Source organism: Schistosoma mansoni (genome assembly GCF_000237925.1).
Source record: "Schistosoma mansoni, WGS project CABG00000000 data, supercontig 0166, strain Puerto Rico, whole genome shotgun sequence".
Classification (NCBI taxonomy): Eukaryota; Metazoa; Platyhelminthes; class Trematoda; order Strigeidida; family Schistosomatidae; genus Schistosoma; species Schistosoma mansoni.
In genome coordinates this window covers 232,559-255,504 of record NW_017386054.1, presented here as the reverse complement: position 1 = coordinate 255,504, position 22,946 = coordinate 232,559, and the positions used below count along the sequence as shown (strand labels likewise).

The 22,946-nt window shown below is 33.4% G+C and overlaps 1 protein-coding gene and 1 non-coding gene across 2 annotated transcripts in view; both read right to left on the bottom strand.

Annotated features, from left to right (window-relative positions):
* Smp_151100 (serine/threonine kinase) overlaps nucleotides 1-22,946 on the bottom strand; it is a gene marked incomplete at its 5' end in the record, with an annotated part of 100,033 nt that overhangs the window by 67,781 nt on the left and 9,306 nt on the right. The window contains one exon of the mRNA XM_018797409.1: nucleotides 3,513-3,679. Coding sequence (XP_018646792.1) covers nucleotides 3,513-3,679 — 167 coding nt within the window. The remainder of the gene's footprint in view (nucleotides 1-3,512; nucleotides 3,680-22,946) is intronic.
* On the bottom strand, nucleotides 17,785-17,851 carry Smp_tRNA_00601_Gln_TTG.1.1. Its single transcript has one exon. It is a non-coding gene (tRNA).

Sequence of the window (22,946 nt, the reverse complement as noted above, 5' to 3'; positions counted from 1 at the left end):
TTTCGTCCTATTCGGGACTCCTCACCTAGATGTACCTGCCAGCAATCATCCATCTTTGCTTATAACGCTTGTAATTTAAGACAATATCAAGGTAATACGTACAGTATGCACATATGCCATTAAGAGACTGATTAATTGCAGTCCTAAATATCAATGGAAGGATTCGGACAACCAATACAAAAATGAATGACCTTATTTTATTTCACAGTTCCTCATTAAATCCTTATAAACTAAACATAATAGTGTTATTCGTTAAAATCATCTTACATAGCTTATATTATAATATTATGAAAGTTCCCATCAATGACGATTCATGAAAAGAACGATAAGTATGGAAGAACTATGAGATATTTATATGATAAACATTATCAATGTTTACAAGTTGAATATGTGAATATTCTAGAGTGAAAACTAAGAGAACGGAACTGGAATTATTTAAAATGCGATAATGATGTTGTAGTTATGTAATCCATCAAACATTAAATAAAATAGACTAAGTACAGGTTTACAAGTCTATCAGCTTACATGAACGTGCTAAAGCAAGTACATCGGAGGAACAAAACTAAGAGTTAGTGTCTGCATTTCCGAGCATATTCCACAGAAGCCAAGACTAAGAGGATAACACGTTTTCAGCACTGCGATTGCACGCAATTGGTTTGACAATGGTCATGGTGTTTGTGCCTCAAATTTCTCCAAGATATTTATTGAACAAAGAATGTCGAATTTACTACGTTTTTGCTGAAGTAGTTATAATAAAAAGATTTAAACCTAATTTATGCATCTAAAAAGACTCAGCTATCAATCTCGCTTTGCTGTATTGACCTCATTCATACATATTTGTTACGGAATTTTACTTTTCACAACACTAATTATTAATTCTCACTTATTATCTAATATTCACTCACTTAGTCTATTCTATCGATTACATAACTACAACATTATTATCTCATTTTAAATAATTCCAGTTCCGTTCTCTTAGTTTTCACTCTAGAATATTCACATATTCAACTTGTAAACATTGATAATGTTTATCATATAAATATCTCATAGTTCTTCCATACTTATCGTTCTTTTCATGAATCGTCATTGATGGGAACTTTCATAATATTATATTATAAGTTATATAAAGTCATTATAACGAATAACATTATTATCTTCATACAAATAATGCCCTTTATTATCTTAAAGAGAGCAAGAACGAAGAAAGAGAGCAAGAACGAAGATTGGTGCAGAATAATATAAATTCTATTTTGTTTCGCCAGGTTCTCATCAGCTACTTACAACCTATAATATTTAAAATCAACGTTATTACAGATATTGACATACCCATACATACGAAGGTGACTAGAGATGAATATATGTATCATGTTGTAGCGAAGATTTTAATAGAGTTAATGTCATAAAAATTTTGTTTCGGATAAATACATAAAGTTTGGGAGGGAAAGTTCCAGAATAGTGAAATAGTGATTAGAAATTATAGAGTTAAAAATGATAGGGTGATGAAGCAACTGAAAACAGATTAATGGTAATATTATATAGTTAAGATCATGAGTTAATTGAAACCAGACCACCATGAAAAACCTGGAAGCACTGGACGACCGTTTCATCCTATTGTGGGACTCCTCAGCAGTGAGCATCCTCGCGATATTCGAACCCAAGACCCATCAGTCTCGCGCCAGAGCACCTAACCTACAGACCACTGAACCGGCATCCAACGATGTTAATGTCTAACTTCAGCCAATCCACGAAGTCGCGCGACCAACTTCGATTGTACTGAGGTAGATACCTGTCTCTACCTGACATAGATTAGCTCCACTGGTCACGACTTCTCACTAGAACTCCAGGAATTACCTCATGGAACCAGTCACTAGTGAGCATGTGATCATGATCTTAACTATATAAAATTACTAAAATCTCCACAAAAACCCTTTTCTATTAATGGTTATAAATGAAGATATGAATTGAAATCAGTCAGTTATGAATTGAAGAAAAATCACAATGATGTAATTAAACGTCAGAAAGAGCTGAAATAATGAATGACGCAATAAATCAATAAAAAGATGTAATGTTACATGGGCAAAGAAATATTTATTACTGCATTTTCAGAGTTGAAATCATGAGTCGATTGAAGCTAGACCACCATGGAAAACCTGGAAGCACTGGACGGCCGTTTCGTCCTGCTGAATAGTCCCACAATAGGACGAAACGGCCGTCCACTGCTTCCAGGTTTTCCATGATGGTCTAGCTTAAATTGACTCATGATTACAACTATGAAAATACTGAAATCTCCACAAAACCCTTTCTGATTTATTACTGCTTTTTTTGGATAAATAGATCTGGTTTTAGACTTTTGGTTGCTATCGCTTCGACAAATTTTAGAAGATTGGAGTTTGATTGCTTATGAACCATCATGAAAGACTTCAGTGTATCGACTTGATGTCCTGTGTCAATGAGATATCTTGAGATGGTACTGCCGAATGCTTTTAATCCACTTGACATTAGACTTTTCGGAATATTTACTTTATAAGGATTTGATGAAAAACCGTGAAATAAACTAAGTTCATGTTATTCTGTTCTATTGATTGTTCTTGCTTTAGTCAAATCTATCAATGGGAAAAATTGTGTGAAATAAGAAACGTAATTGTTTAATTTATTACCTAACACCAAAAACTTTCTCTCCTTCTTTGAGGATTATAGAATAGGAAAAATGTTTAAAAAAATACGTCAGTGTCCAGCAGTAGAATCCTGTACAACTGTATCATTCTATTTGGAAAGTGTCATCTTCATCTACCGGGGTCCCAACGTTGATCCTTACACAGACTGAAACTTAATCTTTCGGTTGTGACTATAAGGTAAGTTGTACAAATCAGTTCAGGACGCACATACACCAATAACAATTCGTCATGAGTAATGGTGAATATCAGCAATGTGACATTACAAAACTGTTGGGATGACCCTGCATTTTTCTCGCAAGCGACATGACAAGCTCATGGGTCATCAAGGAGCATTTCAACCAATCAGCGATTAATTAGAAGTTATGTGAAGTTATGTTACTAAAATAACGAGGATGAAAAAGTCACATGTGGAGATCCTGATTGGCTGATTAATATACTGCTACTATGTTTAGCAGTATTCTAGAACTTTCGGTAAAACTCAAGGTCTCTTAAATTACTATAAAATCCCTGTATTTTCCGTACACAAATGAACCCTGTAGTAAAGTGCTTCCCTCACACTTTGTGCCTTCTCTCTGGTCTTCAAGTCGGTGTATAGTTCTAGCTCGGGGGTACGGAACTAGCTTAGGGAAGCGAATATAGCGTTCACAATCGGCCAGACGTAACAAAAACTTTATTATTATTATTATTATTATTATTAATATTATTATAATCAATAAAATCATTTTAAAGAATTATGAGTCATCCCAACTATTAAGGAACTGTTCATGAAAGTAATAAAGGAATCAGGGAAATAAAACCAAAAAAAAATTATGACACTTTATCAATAAACTACATTACCTGAAACAACATACAATGCATCGCCTGGTTCACCTTCACGTATAATAAAACATCCATGAGGTATTTGTTTTTTATACATACAAGCTACTATTTCTTCAATTTGTGATGGTTCCAAATGCTTCAAAAATGTATTATTACTAATAGCATCTCGAATTAAACTAGAAGACCTGTTTTGAAAAACGATGAAAAAAATACAGAAAAGTGATAAGTATCATTAAACGAACATCAGTGAGGTTAAAAAAGTTTGATCTGATTGATGTAAGATTTTTTATTTGTAAATCACTTCTAAAATCACCTGTAAATATTTTTTTATGGACATATCACGAGGTATAGAACCCAACATCTTTCGTCTCCGATGTGAGCACTTTTAACCCTTAGATCATTGAGTCGGCATCTAATAGTGTACACGTCTAACTCCAATCGATTCGCGATATTGTACAATCATCTTCTGTTGCTAGTGGTATGTAGCTGCCTCATACCCGACATGGTTAAACTCCACTAAAGTACGAACTAATAGTTTTCGCTTATATTAAAATATGTAACTATGTCAACTATGTTCAGATGGAATTTGCTACTTCTTTTTATAACAGAATGCTCTTCAATATGAGTGTTTTTTTTAATAAAAATTTGAGCATAGATCGACTGAAGGCAGGTATTTCATACTGATTAACAAACGATATTGTTCATATAATGCTTTTTGTCAACTACATCTCTACAATGAAATATAACCTAGAAATACTCTTTGAGTGTATCTTACACACTTATGTAGTCAAAACAGTCAAGTATTCTATGGGAATATAATACCAATTCCTATAATTTTAGGCACCATATAATTTAATGAACGATGCAAAAAAAGAAAAATGAAGTGTTTTCATTTATCTTACATTATAACTACAGAAATTTGTATTTTTTTGAAAAAACTATCTTTGACAATAATTTATATCTGTGTATGGTATTTTGTTTAGGGAACGTTTTTTTACTGAAAGTAAAAAGCAAATAGATGTTAATGCTGTGTTCTATTACATAGACTGGTTCTGTTTAAAAGTATCGGTCAGTCGGACGAAGACCCAAATGATATTAAGGAATTCAATATTGTGACAGATAAAAAGTAAACTAACTAAGACACGTCCAAACATTCATTAAATTAAAATTTTACACACAAGCACTGATAACAAACAAAGTACTTTATAATTTAACTTATGGTGTATCAAGTTTTAAGAGCTTTTAATATCCCTGAAACATAACTTCGTTGTACAGATTAAAAAAAGAAGAGGATCATCTGAAATTTATTAGTTTTCTTTTATTAAAATTCTTATAGATAATATCGAACTGATTGTTGGTACCGCTTGTTTATCATGTGAATAAGTTACCAACATTATTCACTCATGAATTCATTTTGTTAATATTGTCTGTTGAAAAGTTATATACGTTCGTATGTTTAATTTTAGTTTAATTCACCTATTTCCTGAATGTGTGACTTATTCACTGTATGGATCTGCATACCATCTGATGAGTCACAAATGAGACAAAACATGTGTACAGTATGTCAGTTTTAGCCACAGTCTAAATGTACTAAGCAAAATTTTCCCAAGATAATCCGTTGAGGATGGGAATAAGCCGATAGAAACCGTTAAATTAAAGTCCTTTCTATCGGCAACAGGAAACTCGAAGCCCTGTAACATACCTTTTTATATGTTATTTAAACATTTATTAATTTCCAATATCATTTAGTGAAAATATTTATTGTTTAACCTTGAAAATATGTTTATAGTGGTCATTTCATTTTATGTGATATGAATCGTTCCATTCGACTGCATCATTGGATGACATTATTATTGATACTTATGTTACTACTACTGTTGTGGTGCGCGTTAGATATAAGTAGTATATGTCATGGATATGAAGTGGAATGCTTATCAGCAGAAGATTGAAACAAAAAGAACAGGAAGGAAATGGAGAGCAATTGGAATAACAACACAGTTGGAAGAATGATGGAATATGTAAAGGGCAACTCAAATAAAAATGTGCAAATGATGTATTTAATGTATGATTTTGATATTTTGCTAAGGCATTGTGTGAGTTTGCAAGAAACAACAAATTGATAGAATGCACCTGAGTTTTCGTTCACTACATTATTACTATTGCTCATTCCTTACTTCAGACATTTATCTCCGATAGTTTTTATTGAGAGGGAGATTAAGAGTAATAGGGAAGAGGGAAAACGCTCAAAATCAAACATTTCCTATTAGCGAAATGGAAATTATTCACTCTGCAATCTCACTTTGTTACAAGTCATAACTCAATAGTTTTCATATGAAGATAATGTATTACTATGTCCCTTCAAACTATCAGGCGATATTATGATTATAACGTGTTTTTGTGTTTACAGAAAATTAAATAGAAAATATGTACGGTAAATAATGCTACATCATTGATTTATTCAGATATGTAATGAACGTCAATAGAAGTTTCTGTCTGCCAATTTTTTCCTCCAGAAAAAAAACCCGGCCCCATTAGAATTTACTCAAATCTAGTATTATAAAAAAATTAACAAAGTGAATGACTAAAGCATATTTTCATTTGGGGATAAACTAGTTATAGTTGTAGGAGCGAAAAACAATCAATTAAAATTGCTGGGTATCGTAACAACTTTCAATAAAAGCCAAGTAATGGGGCAGATTATTTATTTTTCAAACAATATATCTTAAAAAATCTAATGGATTATAGATTGAAACCATCGGTGAAGTCACGAGGTCAGTGCCCCTTCTAACAATCACAACAACAATTAATATAGGTACATGGAGTGTTTGGACGGTGTGGGAGACCAAGAGGACAAATCAAATAGCTATGGAAATGAGGAAATACAAGTTGGTGGTGCTCGTAATCAGTATATATATAAATTCGTAAAAGCACTTAAATTAATTCTTGTTGCTGTAAAGGTTTCGCTTGGTTATTCCGTCGAAAAGTAGACAAAAACCATCAACCAATTTAAGTTAGACCACCGTTTAAAACCTAGAAGTACTAGGTAGGTGCCTCTGCCTAGTATAGGACACCTCATTATTGCTTATCCTGAATGACCTTCATTTCGCTCTCGAATAATTAACCTCTAGACCACTAAGTTGGCCTCCAACGGCGTTTATGTCTAACTTCAATCAATTCACAATATTGGGGTTAAATGTTCTGGTGCAAGACCAAAGGTTTTGGGTTTTGGTCCCAGGTTGGGAGGACATGGATGTGCACTGTGACGGAAGTCTAGTGCATTCAGGTTTTCAATGATAGTTTAACTTAGATAAGATCATGATTTATATAAAATTTAACAACCTCCACAACCGATACTGAGAAAAACATTTTAAAAAACATAACAAAAAATTTCCAAACAACAGAGTAGGAAGTTAGAACGAAGGGGAAAAAAGAGTAAAAATAAATATGTACAAGTAATAATATCAACAGCAATGAAATACAAAGAGGACTACATCACAGTTGATAAACGAGTGATAGAATAAAATACGATATAATATTCAAGCTTCAATGTCACATTATATTAGATGAGTCTATTTTATAATCTTGATCAAATTTCAACAAAACATTATTACAAATCGAAGTAAATCAATTAATGATGTTCTTGAGAAAAAAAGATCAGGGATTTATATTTCTTTCTGCTCATTGTAAAAACAAATTTTATCGAACAAATAATATTTTACATATACAGTTGAAATCATGAGTCAATTGAAGCTAGACCACCCTAGGAAACCTGGAAGCACTGAACGGCCGTTTCGTCCTATTATGGGACTCACTCATCAGCAGTGCGCATCCACGATTCTGCCTCGCGAGACTCGAACCCAGGAGCTACCAGTCTCGCACGCGAGCACTTAACCGATAGACCACTGAGCCGGCATCCAACAGTGTTAATGTTTAACTTCAACCAATCCACGAAGTCGAGCAACCGTTTTATTTGATAATTTAATTCGATTGGAAAATAATTTATACGAATATTCGTTAAGATTAAAATGAATAGTTTGACAAAAATTGGGCGCCGAGTATAGAGAAGTTCATTATATGTGAAAATTATATTTGAAATAATCTCAGCGATTGAAATTTAAATAATTCCAACGTTCCGTCCAGCTGACTTGACTAGACTTCCTCATGGTAGGTAGTTTTAACTTTTGATTGCACTAACTTGAAAACTATTAGAAGTCAAATGAGAAAACGATACTACTGGTTTGTCTTAATTTCACATTTCTCATTCAGTAGTACACATGTTCAACTGCATTTTCAAAATATACTTTTTTTTAAAATAAAATCATTTTATCTAAACAAAATAACACCTTTGTTTTGATTAAATATTGTCATGATTACTTGGTCTAATATCATGTGGATGTCATGTGAGAAGGAAACATACAAATTCGATTCTGATTTTAATGGTGAAATGTATTTTGCAAATTTTACAATCAAATTTACTGAATGGGTAATTAAGTGGGTAATTTAATCAATCTTTCAATGATAAAATTTTTAAAATATTGCGAATATATTACCATAAAATAAGCATAAATTTATGATGAAGATCAACACAATTGATCTACTTTTCTATATTATTAGAATTATTCACTATCTGTATTAAGAAACTTGTGGGTCAGACCCTGATAACAAACCAATGGTGCACATGGGTTCCAGTTACCTGAAGGAACAAATGGCGTATAAATCAGTTATTCGTCACCGACTACCATGGGACTGCATCTCCTCACGATGCTCCACTGCCTTGTAGATCAGACCTTTGAGTCAAAGGCTCCGGGTGTGGTCCCCTAAGAAAACCACCTGCTTCAGTTTGAACACCTGGACAGTATCACAGCCCTCACACAAATCAAATGAGATTTGTGTGGCGCATATATATCTGGTTCCCCTTGTGCCAATATTTATGTGTTTAAATAAATAAATAATAAAATTTTCTAAATAATGGGATTAATTAAGTGGTTGCTATTTACAAACAAGTGAATATTTACTCATACACAACTTGCTTGTTGATTTTCAATATTTAAAGGTAAGTAAATTAAACGTGGTGTTGTTAGATTCAAATATCAAAGTAAAAGATATTTTGTTAATAACGCTGAGTTGCAGGTACATTCAGCTGACGAGTCCCAAATAGGACGAAACGTGCGTCCTGGATTCCACTGCTAGTCACTGTCCATCTTTACTGATTTTGTTAATAGTTTAAATACATCTATATCCATTTCAGCTTTAAGATATAAAAAGAATGCTTAAATATAATTAAAGTATACTTGTTTTTTAGTTTTTAATTGTGATTCTGTCTTATCCTTGATTACTTAACACAGAAAACTTTGTGGCATTTTATTTGTGAACAGATCACGTTCATATTCTGTTATCTTGCATATAGTTAAAGTTTCAAAACAAAGGATCTGACTTAGAAATAATAATGAACGAGAGGAAGACGGTTACAAGTTAATAACCATTACCAGTCATATTGAAAATGTATGAACTGCTGAATATAATCAGTAACGTTTTCAATCTTCAATAAGTGTATTGTATTCAGTATCTTTGGATAATTTTTTTGTTCATATAGCGGATGAATGTTTCATATTAGAGTGTAGTTTTCACTAATGATGTCATTTCAAGCCATACCTAACAAATTATTTTCGTTTTTTATCCTGCATGTTGGGTTGCGCTACACTGACAAGTTCATAGAAGACAGCTGACAATAGCTTCAAACGCTTGCAATAAAACCTTTAGTAAGCATTGAAATTTTTTATGCAGCACATACACACTGTAGGAACGAAAATACATGTGAGTGCTGAATAGAGTGTACTTATTAAACATTGAAAACTTTGCAGAAAACCTCAGTTTGATTAAATACATAAATAAATTAAATAATAAATCATTCACTGAAATAATGTTAAGTGTCGAAATAAAGTGTTCACAGAAATCAACCCAGTCATAACAACATTCCAAAATAAAAGTATTATTTGAATAAAAAGTTAGTGGTCACAAAAACTTATGAATTTTAATTAGTATAAACTTGGCCCCCAAATGCCCTGGTACGGTCGAGAGTAGGGAGAGTCCGCTCTCCCTCTCCTAATGCTCTCACATGGCCACGCGTATATAGCCTCTAAAAGGAAAGTCCTACTCACTGCCTTCTCGTGGCATCACTGTTGTTTACCAAGTTGAGGGAACGAAAAACCAGTGTCTGGCGCCTTAACCGGTTGGTGGACACGGAAAGTCCACCTGGAGGAGTTGGAAAACCTGATTCCAAACCAATCGTACACATGGGCTCCAGTATCCTGAAGAAACGAATGGCGTATGGATAAATCGTTGATCATCGGCTACCATGGGACTGCATCTCCTCACGATGGTCCACTGCCTTGTGGATTAGATCTTTAGGTCAAAGGCTCCGGGTGTGGCCCCCTAAGAAAACCACTTGCCTCGGTCTGGACACTCGGGTAGTATCCAAGCCCTCACACAAATCAAATGAGATTTGTGTGGCGCATATTTATCTGGTTCCCCTTGTGTCAATATTTATGTGTTTAAATAAATAAAATAAATAAACTTATAAACTTGACTATGTACAAACGTATTAATATGGAAAAAATTAAGTTAAAGCCGAATTTTTTTCTTCCACATCTGAGAAACCATTATAGAGAAAGATGAATTATGAATAGTTTAGTTAAATGTACATATGGTTTAAATCTTAAAAGGATCCTTATAATTTAGCAGTCTCTAGTTGTATTATTTAGCTTTCTTAGCACTTATATTTTGTCATCTTTGCTTTCCAAGTGTTGAGAATTAAAAGAATGAAGTTTTTAAGTTGAATTTCATCCAGTTCTGTTTCAGTTTGTGGATCTTATGAAAGTTTACATATCGTTTTGTTTTATTTTGAAATTAAATTTCAAGAATATTACTCAGTGTAAGGAGAAATAGTTATACAATTAAACAAACATCACACTGATTAGGTTTTACATTCAAAACCTGTAAAAACATAAGCTACCTTCTAATATATAGTAATATACATCTACAAGTTCTGGTGTATTTGTTTTCTCATAAAACCATTCTGATTATAAGATTAGACATCAGATACTATCTAAGCAGCTCGGGTACCAATCTTGAACTGAGAGATTGGAAAATTCACTTTCTTAGTGTCTGACTTAGCTTTAGGCTTTAACATCTATCATAAAGCCAAACTGAGTTCAAGGTAAAGTAGTTTAATTATGCTAGTGCATATCATAAGTTACTAAATTCATCAATAAACTGTCAGATTCTTGTTAAAAATATTGACTTACATTCAAACTTTAATATTTACTCAAGTTTGTGTTATGACAAAGTAGAAATATTTGGAAATAGCGCGTCAAAATATGGGCTAAAATGTTAGATATTGGATGTCACTTTTAACTAATCTATTTACATTTTACATTTACATTTTACAGTACTTAAAAATAAGATTTTGAATAAAAGATATGAACCATTTTCATAAACATCACTACAATCGATCGTAAGAGAACATTTTTGATTTCTAAACGCTGACTACTTTATTTATACTTACGTTCTAAAAAGTGATCCATACTTTTAAGTTCACTTGGTATTGTTTACTTGTATCGTCCCATTGATGTTTAGAACTGTAATTAATTAGTCTCTTATTGGTATATGTGCATAATGTGTGTATTGCCTCGATATTGTCTTACATCACAACCTTTATTCCTAGAAATCTTTTTGAACCAATCTAGTGGGTAAAAAACTCTCAGCGGAAATCCAAATACATAAATAAAGGTGGGTGTTTGAGTTGTTGTTTTTTGTTAAAAACTTTAACCTCATTAAAGAGAAATAATTTAACTAGCTGTGAAAAAAATTAACTCGAAATTTACGTATATGCGTAATTAAACATTCAAAATGTACTTTTAAAAAACTATCAGTGAAAATTCAACAAACAAATGAAGATAATCATACTTAAAGTCAGTCAGCTACAACGTAGGATTAGGCACATATATGCGACGGTACAAGTTGCCATTACCTCATTAACACAACAAAATGAACACCACATTCATAAAAGTTATTATTTCAATGGTAGAAATATAAGAGAAAGATTGAATATTAGGATATAGTAAAGGAAGAAAGAATTAGTTCGTAGAAAGAAAGGTATGGAGTAATTTTAATCTCACAGAGAGTGTATACACCTACGCCACTGTAATCGATTCTGAACCATGTCACACAGAGTCTCCAACCATTGGTTAAGACAGTCGTGCGAACCCCAGCCAAGCAGTCTGCATTTACCAAAATGGTTAGGACCAGAAGTGAGTGACTTTATGGACTGATGCAACGTTTCGGTTTGGCCACCCTTAACGTTCTTCTACTTGTTTCCAACACTAGTCAGCGTTAAGCGTCGTGGTAATCGGTGTTCAGGCATACGTAACACGTGGACCAACTATCTCAGTCGGTGAAAATTTACAACCTCATCAGCTGATTTACCACCATTCCCCAATACCTTGTGTTTTACTTACCGGGCAATCCCAGCGGATGCGAGCAATGTTTCTAAGACATGTGTGGTCAAATACTAGTAACTTACGTGTATCTGCTACTCTTATTGGCCGCGTTTCACAGCCGTAAATTAGAACAGAACGAAGTATTGTGTTGTATACTCATCATTTTATTGATACAACGGATATCTCGCCTTCACCATAGGTGACATAAGTTGTAAAAAGCCAAACGAGCTCTCTGGATCATACTTAAAAGTTACTTAACACCTGTTTAACGCTCAAATAGTTTCACAAATATTTTGAAAATTGGAATTGTAGTTCATTAATTTAGTAATTCAAGTAGACAATAAGTTCAAGAATTCACTAATACCTTCATTTTTTGTCGAAAGTGAGATCATGTTGTTCCCCATAGCTTTTCTTTGGTATCAGATCAGTAAAACAATCTTTGATAAGCTTTTATAAACCTAATATGTAACCAACACTGTTCTATTTATCTCAATCGTCTATCAAAATGAAAAAGGTTTGTGTTGGTTAAAGATTTAACCACTTATATTAAAAGCTGATTGTTATATCTAGAGCTTTGACTCTTATGATGCCGCGTACTACTAGACTACTTGAACGATCGAACCCGCAACGTCGCAAGAGAGAAGACAGAAGACTAGTAAGTAGGAAATTTATTCCCCAAAACAGTGTCAAAATAAAGTACAGAAATCTCATGTATTTATAGTTTTTGACTGAGAGTAAATCATCATTTCGGACAACCAATAGGCACATAGGAGGTCATTCTTATCCATCCAATAGGGAAGCTACACGTCGACATTCTGGAATGTTCCCCTAGTGGCGATTGGATGGAATGTCTTCGGCTCTTTCTGGGCTTCTTGAGACTTCCTAGACTTTGCCAACGAGCCATCCTTACGCTAATCATGTACACGGTCATCAGTGTACATAAATGAGACCATCTGATTATAAAATATGGAATTCTCGCAACAGAAACACTTCAAACTACTGTGTTTAAATTTATAAACTAATTATAGGTAATTTGTCCTGAAGGAAATTACTTGTTTATGCACTGTACTTTTATTTAACACGGTATAATTTTTTTTATAATTTTTATTTAATTACTGACAACTAATGACCTTATATAATCCTACATTGTAATTTGAACATATTCATTTTATTGTATATAGCTTCCATGACCTCATCATTTTACTAATCACTCAATCTGTATGAACTTAAATGACAGTTAACACACAAAAAGTCATTACCATGTTAAGTTTTCCAAATTTCAGAATTTTAGTTAAATATATGCATTATACTGATTGAACAATATTCTCTTTGTATTGCTTTAATGGTCAACCTGAAACAGTGATAAACACTGATTATAGTTCTTTTTCTCTATTATCACTAAAGGAGAAAGTAATGGTATATATAGTCACTCATTCATTAACTCAGCCATAAGAATTTGGGGCAAAAATCTTCCATGTCCTTGGAGAACAAACATAAATCAAACACTGAGGAAATAATTAAATCATATATATTTCATTTATAGTAGATCTCTCAAACCATTGGATAAAAAGTTTTGGAAAGAGGAAATAAAGGGAAAATAGGTCTTACATAAATCTTTCTAAAAAAAACTGTTTTCATCCCATACAAAAGAAGGAAAGAAAAAGGTCAGTTATACTTATAGACTTATATATACAAGTTTGAAAGATACTCAAACTGAGTCAAAAGCTAGAGTATAATTCTAATGTAGTTTTTCGTACTTATTCAATCACTTTATTTGGCAGCTAAGATATTTATATGGATAGAAGGTTAATTTAATGAACTCGTTTTCCCGAAATGTTAGTTGCTAAAGACAGAAAACAACTTTCAAAAATTTCTTAACGTTCAAAGTCAAGTGGTTATTACGACATGTTTCAACTATTATCCATAATTCCAACTTAAATGTTATTTATCAGAAGGGGTTTTGTGGAGATTGAGTATATTTCGTAGTTGAAAGTTGAAGTTGGACATTAACACCGTTGGATGCCAGATCAGTGGTCTATCGGTTAAGGGCTCTGGCTCGAGACTGGTAGGTCCTGGGTTCGAGTCCCGCGAGTGCGGGATCGTGGATGCGCACTGCTGAGGAGTCCCATAATAGGACGAATCGGTCGTCTAGTGCTTCCAGGTTTTCCATGATTGTCTAGCTTCGATTGACTCACGCTTTCAACTATTAAATGTTAATGTTAGATGAAATAAGAATACTATTAGAAAGGAGCCATAGTGATCGAATACATATGGTAAAATGATATTTTTACAGCAAGAAACATATAAAGAAATGTTCACTGAAGTCATTAACCTGCATCAATTTAAGTAATTTTAGTATATGACGTGGATAACTAAATAACTACCTACGACAGTGTACACTTTTAGATGTCCCTCATATTTCCGAGTCACTGAAGTACAATTAAAATGCACTGGGACTAGCTTAATTATTTGCGATTCAATATAAAATCAATGTACAATGCAAGCTGAAATAAGAATGAAACACTGAACTAGTCCTTGTTAGGTATAAGTCAAAATCATAAAATTTTAATATATAACCGGATATGTAAAACGGAAACAGTATTTATCATTGTATTTTCCTGAAACAATTGAACACAGTTATAAGGGAATTTATGTGGCATTGCTTACTACTAGAGATGAGCTGAAAAAAACTATGAAATAATACCACAACTACTGTTCCCATTCCCATTATGGTAATTCGTACACTATGGGGAGTTAGCTATGAATATTAATTTGTATCCATTATTTTAGATAGGGCAAAATCAGTCGATTTAGTGCAAATGCAACATTTCTGCATTTTAATAATACGTCTTGTTTTGGCTCTATTCCATGCCTAATTTCTCTTTGCATTATTTCAGTTCCTTACAATTACTATTAAAATCTTTCTGTAACATCTGGTTTTCTATCAGCTTAACTCACTTCTTTTAGCTGGTTTTAGTTTGGTAATTTGGAACGTTGATGCATTGAGTCATACAGTACATTATTAACCCCTTTCCTTTAACCTACCTCTTTATCACCTGAGTCTATGTTGACTATGGTGAAAATTATATAATGAGTGAAGTCCAATCCGTTATGACCCTTTACAAGAACCTAGAGAAATTATCCAAAACAGAAAATTTACGAGGACACTCCAAAAATGTTCACAAGCCCAGAACGAATTACTTGTCAGCTAACCATCGACTTTTCCATCGAATCATCAACGAGTGGAATTCATTACCTCAGCACGTGGTTGAGGCTCCATCCGTCAACTCCTTCAAAAGAAAGTTGGATCAACTGAGAGACCATCATTGCCAAGACTAACACAGGCCACCAAGCCTCCTGTCCTTTCCAAACTGAAACTGAAACCGAAAGCCAGTTCTGGTGATTACACGATCATTATATACTTAGAAGATTCATATGAGTTGTTTTTCATTATGAAACGATAACAATTAGGGAACAATTTTTTCATCAGAAGTTGTGACTGGCGGAATTCAGCCACTTCATATGCTAGATGACATTGATTGATGTTGAAGAAATAGGGTTTTCAAACATTTAGAATGATTAGTCTTACTTAATGATATAATATGCTTGGAATAAAATGGAAAGGAAACGAAGAACAAAGCAAAATATGACACGGCTATTCATATCAGCTATTCATATCGTACTGAACATCATTACTACCAAATATCATCACGTCTATTCGTTATAAGCAAATACATTAACAAACATAAACCTGAAGCAATATTATTTCGTATGAATACAATCGCATAGCTTGAAAAATATTCGGCACTAAATTATTTACTCTATCTTAATGTGATTATTTTATATAATCTGGATGAAAGAATGGTAATCAACAGCTTCTCATAATAGAAAGGAAACTTTGTATAATAGTATATACACACAGTTTTCTGTTAGATAAACCCTACTAAAGTTGTGCAAATAGACTATTTCATTTAGATGTAAGCTTATTTCTACACACCTAGATCAAGGTCATTTTCTAATCCTACTGAGATTCCGATCAAATGACAATCATTCATATTGAGAACTTACAGATTATTTGTGATAATAAAAAAAGGTAGTCATGTCCTTAAAATAACCTGGTTGTCAACCATATAGTTTTAAGCTCAAATACAATTAGTCTGCGGTCATGCTGTTAAAGTACAACTAAAGGATTTAGTTTGCTAGGGGGGACTACGTTTATTCATGAGAAAAAGAAATACAAAGAAAATTATCAGCAATATCTTTAAATTAACCATATAGTCGTTTGTTGATGAAAAAAATGAAAGGTTTTCTTTAAAAACTTCCGATAGAAAACCATTGAAAATTATGAAACACTGAATAGCTATTTCAACTTTGTGTAAGACTACTCACCAATGGGACAAACCAGCTACCAGCTGAAGAGGAAATTAGGAAAAGACATTGGAAGTGGATCGGACATACATTAAGGAAATCACCAATGTGCATTACAAGGCAAGCCCTAACTTGGAATCCGGAAGGGAAGCAGAAAAGAGGAAGGCCAAAGAACACATCACTCCGGGAAATAGAAGCAGATATGAAAAGGATGAATATTAACTGGAAAGAACTGGAAAGGAAAGCTCAGAACAGAGTTGGATGCAGAATGCTGGTGAGCGGCCTATTATCCTCGACGAGGGGTAACAGGCATAAGTAATTAAGTAAGTACTAGCCAATGAGTACTCATTACTCCATAAAGAACATCAAGACCAACCATAACTTAAGGTTTGTCAAATAGCATGGTTCTTTTAAAATACATGGTTAGAATTACATGATTCACATTTCAAACTTCAGTTTGTTTAAAATATAGTGAGACCATTATTCGATGTCGTAGATGAATAATCAGTTAAATTACATCGATCATGACTTCTGATACCTAACCCTAACCTTTCTTCTTTTACCCTAGTAAATAATTCAACATATAAGGGTTCATTAATCGTATCAAAAATATTTGTTCACCGTAATGTTTTCTTTTGTTAATTGTATTGTTAACTGTATTATAACTAAACACTTTTCTGATTGGCTGATAAGTAGCTCAACGTTGTCGGTATAGTATAGCTTTACTAAATGTTTATCATATAAGGTATTGTAAAGCTTTAGGATTTCTTTTTGTTCACAAGGCTTTTAATCTACTTCTGTCTTATTATGAAAAACTATAGACAAAGAAAAAGATGGAATAGTACCAGATGGTTTGTATTTGATAAAGTAACACCGTAAGTTTATTAGAAAAAAATTTTCATGAGTATCCACAACTGTAAACATAATGATGTCACAAGCTACATCATTAATACAAGTAATAATCTTTAAAGTCTTACGCAACACAGCCTAGCTTTTGTCTCTAAAATTAGAGATAGAGTAACGATAAGGAGTATAGGAGAACAGACATGAGCAGTAAATTTATACATTAAAAAATTAAAGGTTGAATGTGCAATAAGTAGCCAAATGATAGAGGAAAAGAAGTTATTCTAAACTGAAAGAACATAAGGGGAATAGAAGAGACTAGAATAAAACTTACACAAGGAACAAATGATATCTGATATCCACTTCGTATTTTTTGTTTCAATCTTCCCATTGGTGTTTAGAACTGCAATTAATCAGTCTCTTATTGGCATATGTGCATACTGTGCGTATTGCCTCGATATTGTCTTAAGTCACAAGCTTTATAAGCAAAGATGATCGGTGGCTAGCAGTAAAATTCAGGATGCGTATCTCGTCCTATTTGGGACTCATCAGCTGGATGTACCTGCATCTCAGAGTTGATGTTCATTCTGGGACTCGAACCCAGTACCATTCGCTTCAAACGCCATCGCGTTGTCCACTTAGCTACTGAGTCGTGTAGCCACTTGCTCGTGCAATAGGATGAAGTTAAATTCACTTGATATTGTTTGTTTGAATCTTCCTATTGATGTTTGGGACTGCAATTAATTATCTGACATCGTCTATATAACAGAATCCTAAATGGTATGTGACACGTGACTTTATCTGGGCATTAAGGTAAATTAATTGTCACAGACTAAGTTAAACAGCTTGACACTTAAAGAGATAGCATGAGACCATTTAAGATAAATCGTCATTCAACGTGCTAAGAATCCATTCCATAGTAATCGGAAGAGGAGAAAACTCCGTATATCTACTACATCTGTCTCTATGTATGCTATGAAGTGCATAGGTCTCTGACTTGTGTCTTTCATATGCCTTTATAAAGTATACTTGCCAGGTATCTAGGATCTATAGTGTTACACACAAAAATGTTTCCAGAAAGCTTACCGAATAGATAAAAAAAATCTGAGTTCATATTGTGCCTATGTAAAATGGTCATCTTAAATAACATATAGTTTCCTTCTCCAAGTACAATAATCAAAAGTAAAATAATCAAAAATCAAATTTCCAACTTAGTTGGCAGAGTCTCATTCACTTATCTCGACGATAAATAATTTATTATCCAATAACGATAATATAATCCAGTATACTTGACTTACTAAACAAGTATCCAAAATTAATAAGCATTCATTTAATTATCAATCCGCCCCCAAATGCCCTGGTATGGCCGAATGCTCTCACATGGCCACGCGTATATAGCCTCTACCAGGGAAGTCCTACTCACTGCACTCTCGTGGTGGGAGTGCTGTTTACGAAATTGAGAGGACGGAAAGCGAATGTCCAACGCTTTAACCGGGTTGGTGGACAAGGCGAGTCCACCTAGGGGAGTTGGAAAACCCTGATTCTAAATCAATGGTGCATATAGGCTCCAGTATCCTGAGAGAACAAATGGCGTATGAACCAATTTTTGGTCGCCCGCTACCATGGGACTGCATCTCCTTACGATGCTCCACTGCCTTGTGGATCAGACCTTTAGGTCAAGGGCTCCGTGTGTGGTCCCCTAAGAAAACCACCTGCTTCAGTTTAGGCACCCGGGTAGTATCCAGGCCCTCACACAAATCAAATGAGATTTGTGTGGCGCATATATATCTGGTGCCCCTATGTACCAATATTTGTGTTTAAATAAATAAATAAGTAAAATCATCAATTCAAAATAAATACAAATTATCTGTTTAGTTATTTCAATCTTTACATCTATATAGTACACCTTAAAATATATGACATCCATATAAAATTCACAATATTAAAAGGATTTTTATCATTAATTTCTAAATAAATCAATACTGAATACACTTAGTATTGTTTGTTTGAATCTTCCGATTGATACTGGGTGGATAAAGCTATGGCGTTTGAAGCGAAAAGGTAGTGGGTTCGAGTCCCAGAATGAACATCAACTCTGGGATGCAGGTACATCCAACTGATGAGTCCCAAACAGGACGAAACGCGCGTCCTGAATTCCACTGCTAACCACTATCCATCTTTGCTATTAAATCAATACTGTTTATCTATTTGTTGTTTTTGTTGTTGTTGTTGTTTTGTTTTTTTAAATCCTATGTAAAAAGGAAGTGTCATAACAAACAATTAAGACCATTTTATCAAAAATGAAATTATCTATTGATCATATTTGGCACACTATAAAAAAAATTTTTTTAAAATTCTTGTTGTATCTCATTATTGATTAAGTAATTAAAATCAAGTATTATGTTCATTAAATCAATAAAAAATTTAATTGAATAAAGAAAATCTAATGGTTGAATTTATGAGTCAATTGAAGATAGATCACCATGGAAAACCTAGAAGCAGTGGATGACTGCTTCATCTTAGTATGGGATTCCTCAACAGTGTGCATCTACGATCCTGCCCTTTAGGATTCGAACACAGGATCTATCGGTTTCATGAAGTCAACTATTAAATTAATAAAATCTCTACAAAACCCTTTTGTAAAAAAGAAAAGTTGAGATTTTTAAAATTGTTAAATAGATATAATCTATATATTATTATTATTCATAGAAATAGAGTTTTATTGGTGTTACTATGGGGTAAATATTAAGCAATGATAAACTTGTGTTATTACTTTACCGGAAATTATTATTTATATTTTTATAGAGTTGATATCATGAGTCATTTGAAGCTAGACCACCATGAAAAACCTGGAAGCACTGGACGGTTGTTTCGTCCTATTATGGGACTCTTTAGCGGCGCGCATCCACGATCCCGCCTCGCGAGATTCGAACCTAGGGCCTACCAGTCTCGCGCTAGAGCACTTAACCGATAGACCACTGAGCCGGCATCCAACGGTGTTAATGTCCCACAATAGGACGAAACGGCCGTTCAGTGCTTCCAGGTTTTCCATAGTGGTCTAGCTTCAATTGACTCATGATTTCAACTATGAAAATACTGAAATCTCCATAAAACCCCTTCCAAATTATATTTTGTTCATTTATTTTCTGGATCTATTGTTTTATGAATTAATATTGTTAGGATTAAATAAAATATGACAGTTTCTCTTTGTTCCGTCAACAGTTCTCGTGGTTATAATAATCAATTAACCTCCTTCTAATGAAGTGTAAAAATATTTCTTTTTAAATGGATTCATTTTTAATTTTATTTTTATTGTATAAATTATTAAATATTTAATTTATTGTATCGTTGTATTTCTCTAGTTGTCAATTTTACATTTGACGCATATACTAACGTTTTATGCTTTACCTTTCTCGTCTTATTGTGAATTAATTAAGGATCTAACACTTAGTTTTCTTCCACTTGTGTAGTAGTTATGTCTATACTGTGATTTCTTATTTATTTTGATGTGTAGTCAACAATTTACTCAATTGCTGTATAAGTTGAGTTTTAAAACTGTACTGTACAATTATTTACCTGTTGTGTTATGTTCTGGCTGTTATGTGAATGAGGGTAAGAGAACTGTATTGTAGACCAATAGTTGTTAAAAGCTCATTGGTTCTATCTATATATGGGTAATATAGATGAAATAATCGATACTTGAACTAGATCATACAACTACTTATATAATTAAGACAGGCGGCAATACAACACAAGAAATTTGTTCATTCTTGATGTAACATCAATTAGTCAAAAATCTGTTATAAAACAACTGAAGAATTTGCATTTCCGTGTTATTTTTCATCAGAAGGATCGATAGTTTTGACTTGGTGTCTATAAGTACTTATTACAGTGTGTGCTACTTATGCGTACAAATACAATTCAAATAAGTTCTCTGTGAATTTCATGTAATGGTTTTTCCACTATGATGTAAAGTTCTTACTAAAAGAAACGACATTTCGGATCAACAATTAAGAACTTTACTGTTTTGGTAACAATTACAAACAGTAATTGCTGTACAGAAGTCGATAGTATAACAGTTATTTGTCGTAATTTATAGTTGCCACTTTAATTCAGGAGATTCAAAATATAACTTAAGCTAACAAAGTTACAATTATTGGGCATCATGAGAATATTAAACATCAGGTTTGAATCATATTTATTTGAGTTTCTTAAAGTGAAATAAGACTTCAACACAACAACAAGGTGAAAGATGGATAGTGGCTAGCAGTGGAATCCAGGATGCGCGTTTCGTCCTACTTGGGACTCGTCAGCTGGATATACCTGCATCTCAGAGTTGATGTTCACTCTGGGACTCGAACCCACTACCTTTCGCTTCAAACGTCATCGCGTTATCCACTCGGCCACTGAGTCCTGATAGCCACTTGCTTGTGCGATGGGATGAAGTTGAAATTTATTTAGTATTGTTTGTTTGAATCTTCCCATCGATGTGTTAGGACTGCAACTGGTCAGTCTCTAATTGGCATATGTACATACTGTGCGTATTGCCTCGATATAGCCTTAATTCACAAGCATGGTAAGCAAAGATGGATAGTGGCTAGTAGTGGACTGACCAGTTGCAGTCCTAACACATAGATGGGAAGATTCAAACAAACAATACTAAATGAATTTGACCAGGTGAAATGTTGGAATTTCAAACTTTCCAAGGTATTTTCGAAAATACATTTCATAAATAAATTAATATGACCTAATATAATCAATTTGATGAGCGATTAGGTAATTACTTTAGCCGTCTATCAACTTATCTATCTATCACAAACATTTAATTTAAACAAGAATCATTTATTATGGATTTTAAGATGTCAATTTATAATTACAGTCTTCGTCAATATTTTACGGTATAAATATTGGTTATCCGTATAGGATTGGTTAAGGAATATAAGACAAATCAGGATTCATTCAGCAAAAATGATACTTTATAAACAACAGACTCGTTGATGACCATCGTTTAGTATCTAATTAGTTGTTTAAATGCACTACCCCTATATACATAAATAAATAAATTAGCGAAGAATTACCGTTGAGGAGTGTAGCTAAAGTAATAAGGTTTCATAGGATGCTACAAGTCGCAAGTGTTGTACGACTGTTTAACTATAAAGATTACTTCTTGCTATCATCGGGATAAACATTAAGCAAAGTTTAACTTTCGGAACAGTCCTACTTGAAGTCATTATTTATATTTGTATTAAATACTTATTATTAAACACATAAACTTTTGTGTTTTTATGTTCCCCAACTTGTAAGCTTTTGTTTAACGCATAAACTAATGTTCTTTGTTTTACCTCTTCCAAGCTATTGTTAGTTTATTATGGACCTGCCATCCACTTATAGTATAGTGAATGTTCATATTGTAATTCTTTAATTACGCTGATGTGTAGTCAGAGTTTTACCCTATATTACTGTATGAATCATAAATCCATGCTGTATAATTAGAAGTTCCCTGATTACTGTGTTGTGTTCTATTCCGGCTATCGAGCGAGCGTAGGTATCTGCATTCTGAACTGATAGTCATTGTATTGTGCTTATATGTGATCTTACATTTATCGTGTCATTGGTTAACCGAATGTCGATGCTACTAGACAGACAGGCTAAGTGAACTAATTCATACTCGGACTAGGTCAATACAATTGTCTTCTAACTTATAGTCCTATTACACGGGCCCCAAAATGAACGAGCAAAAATA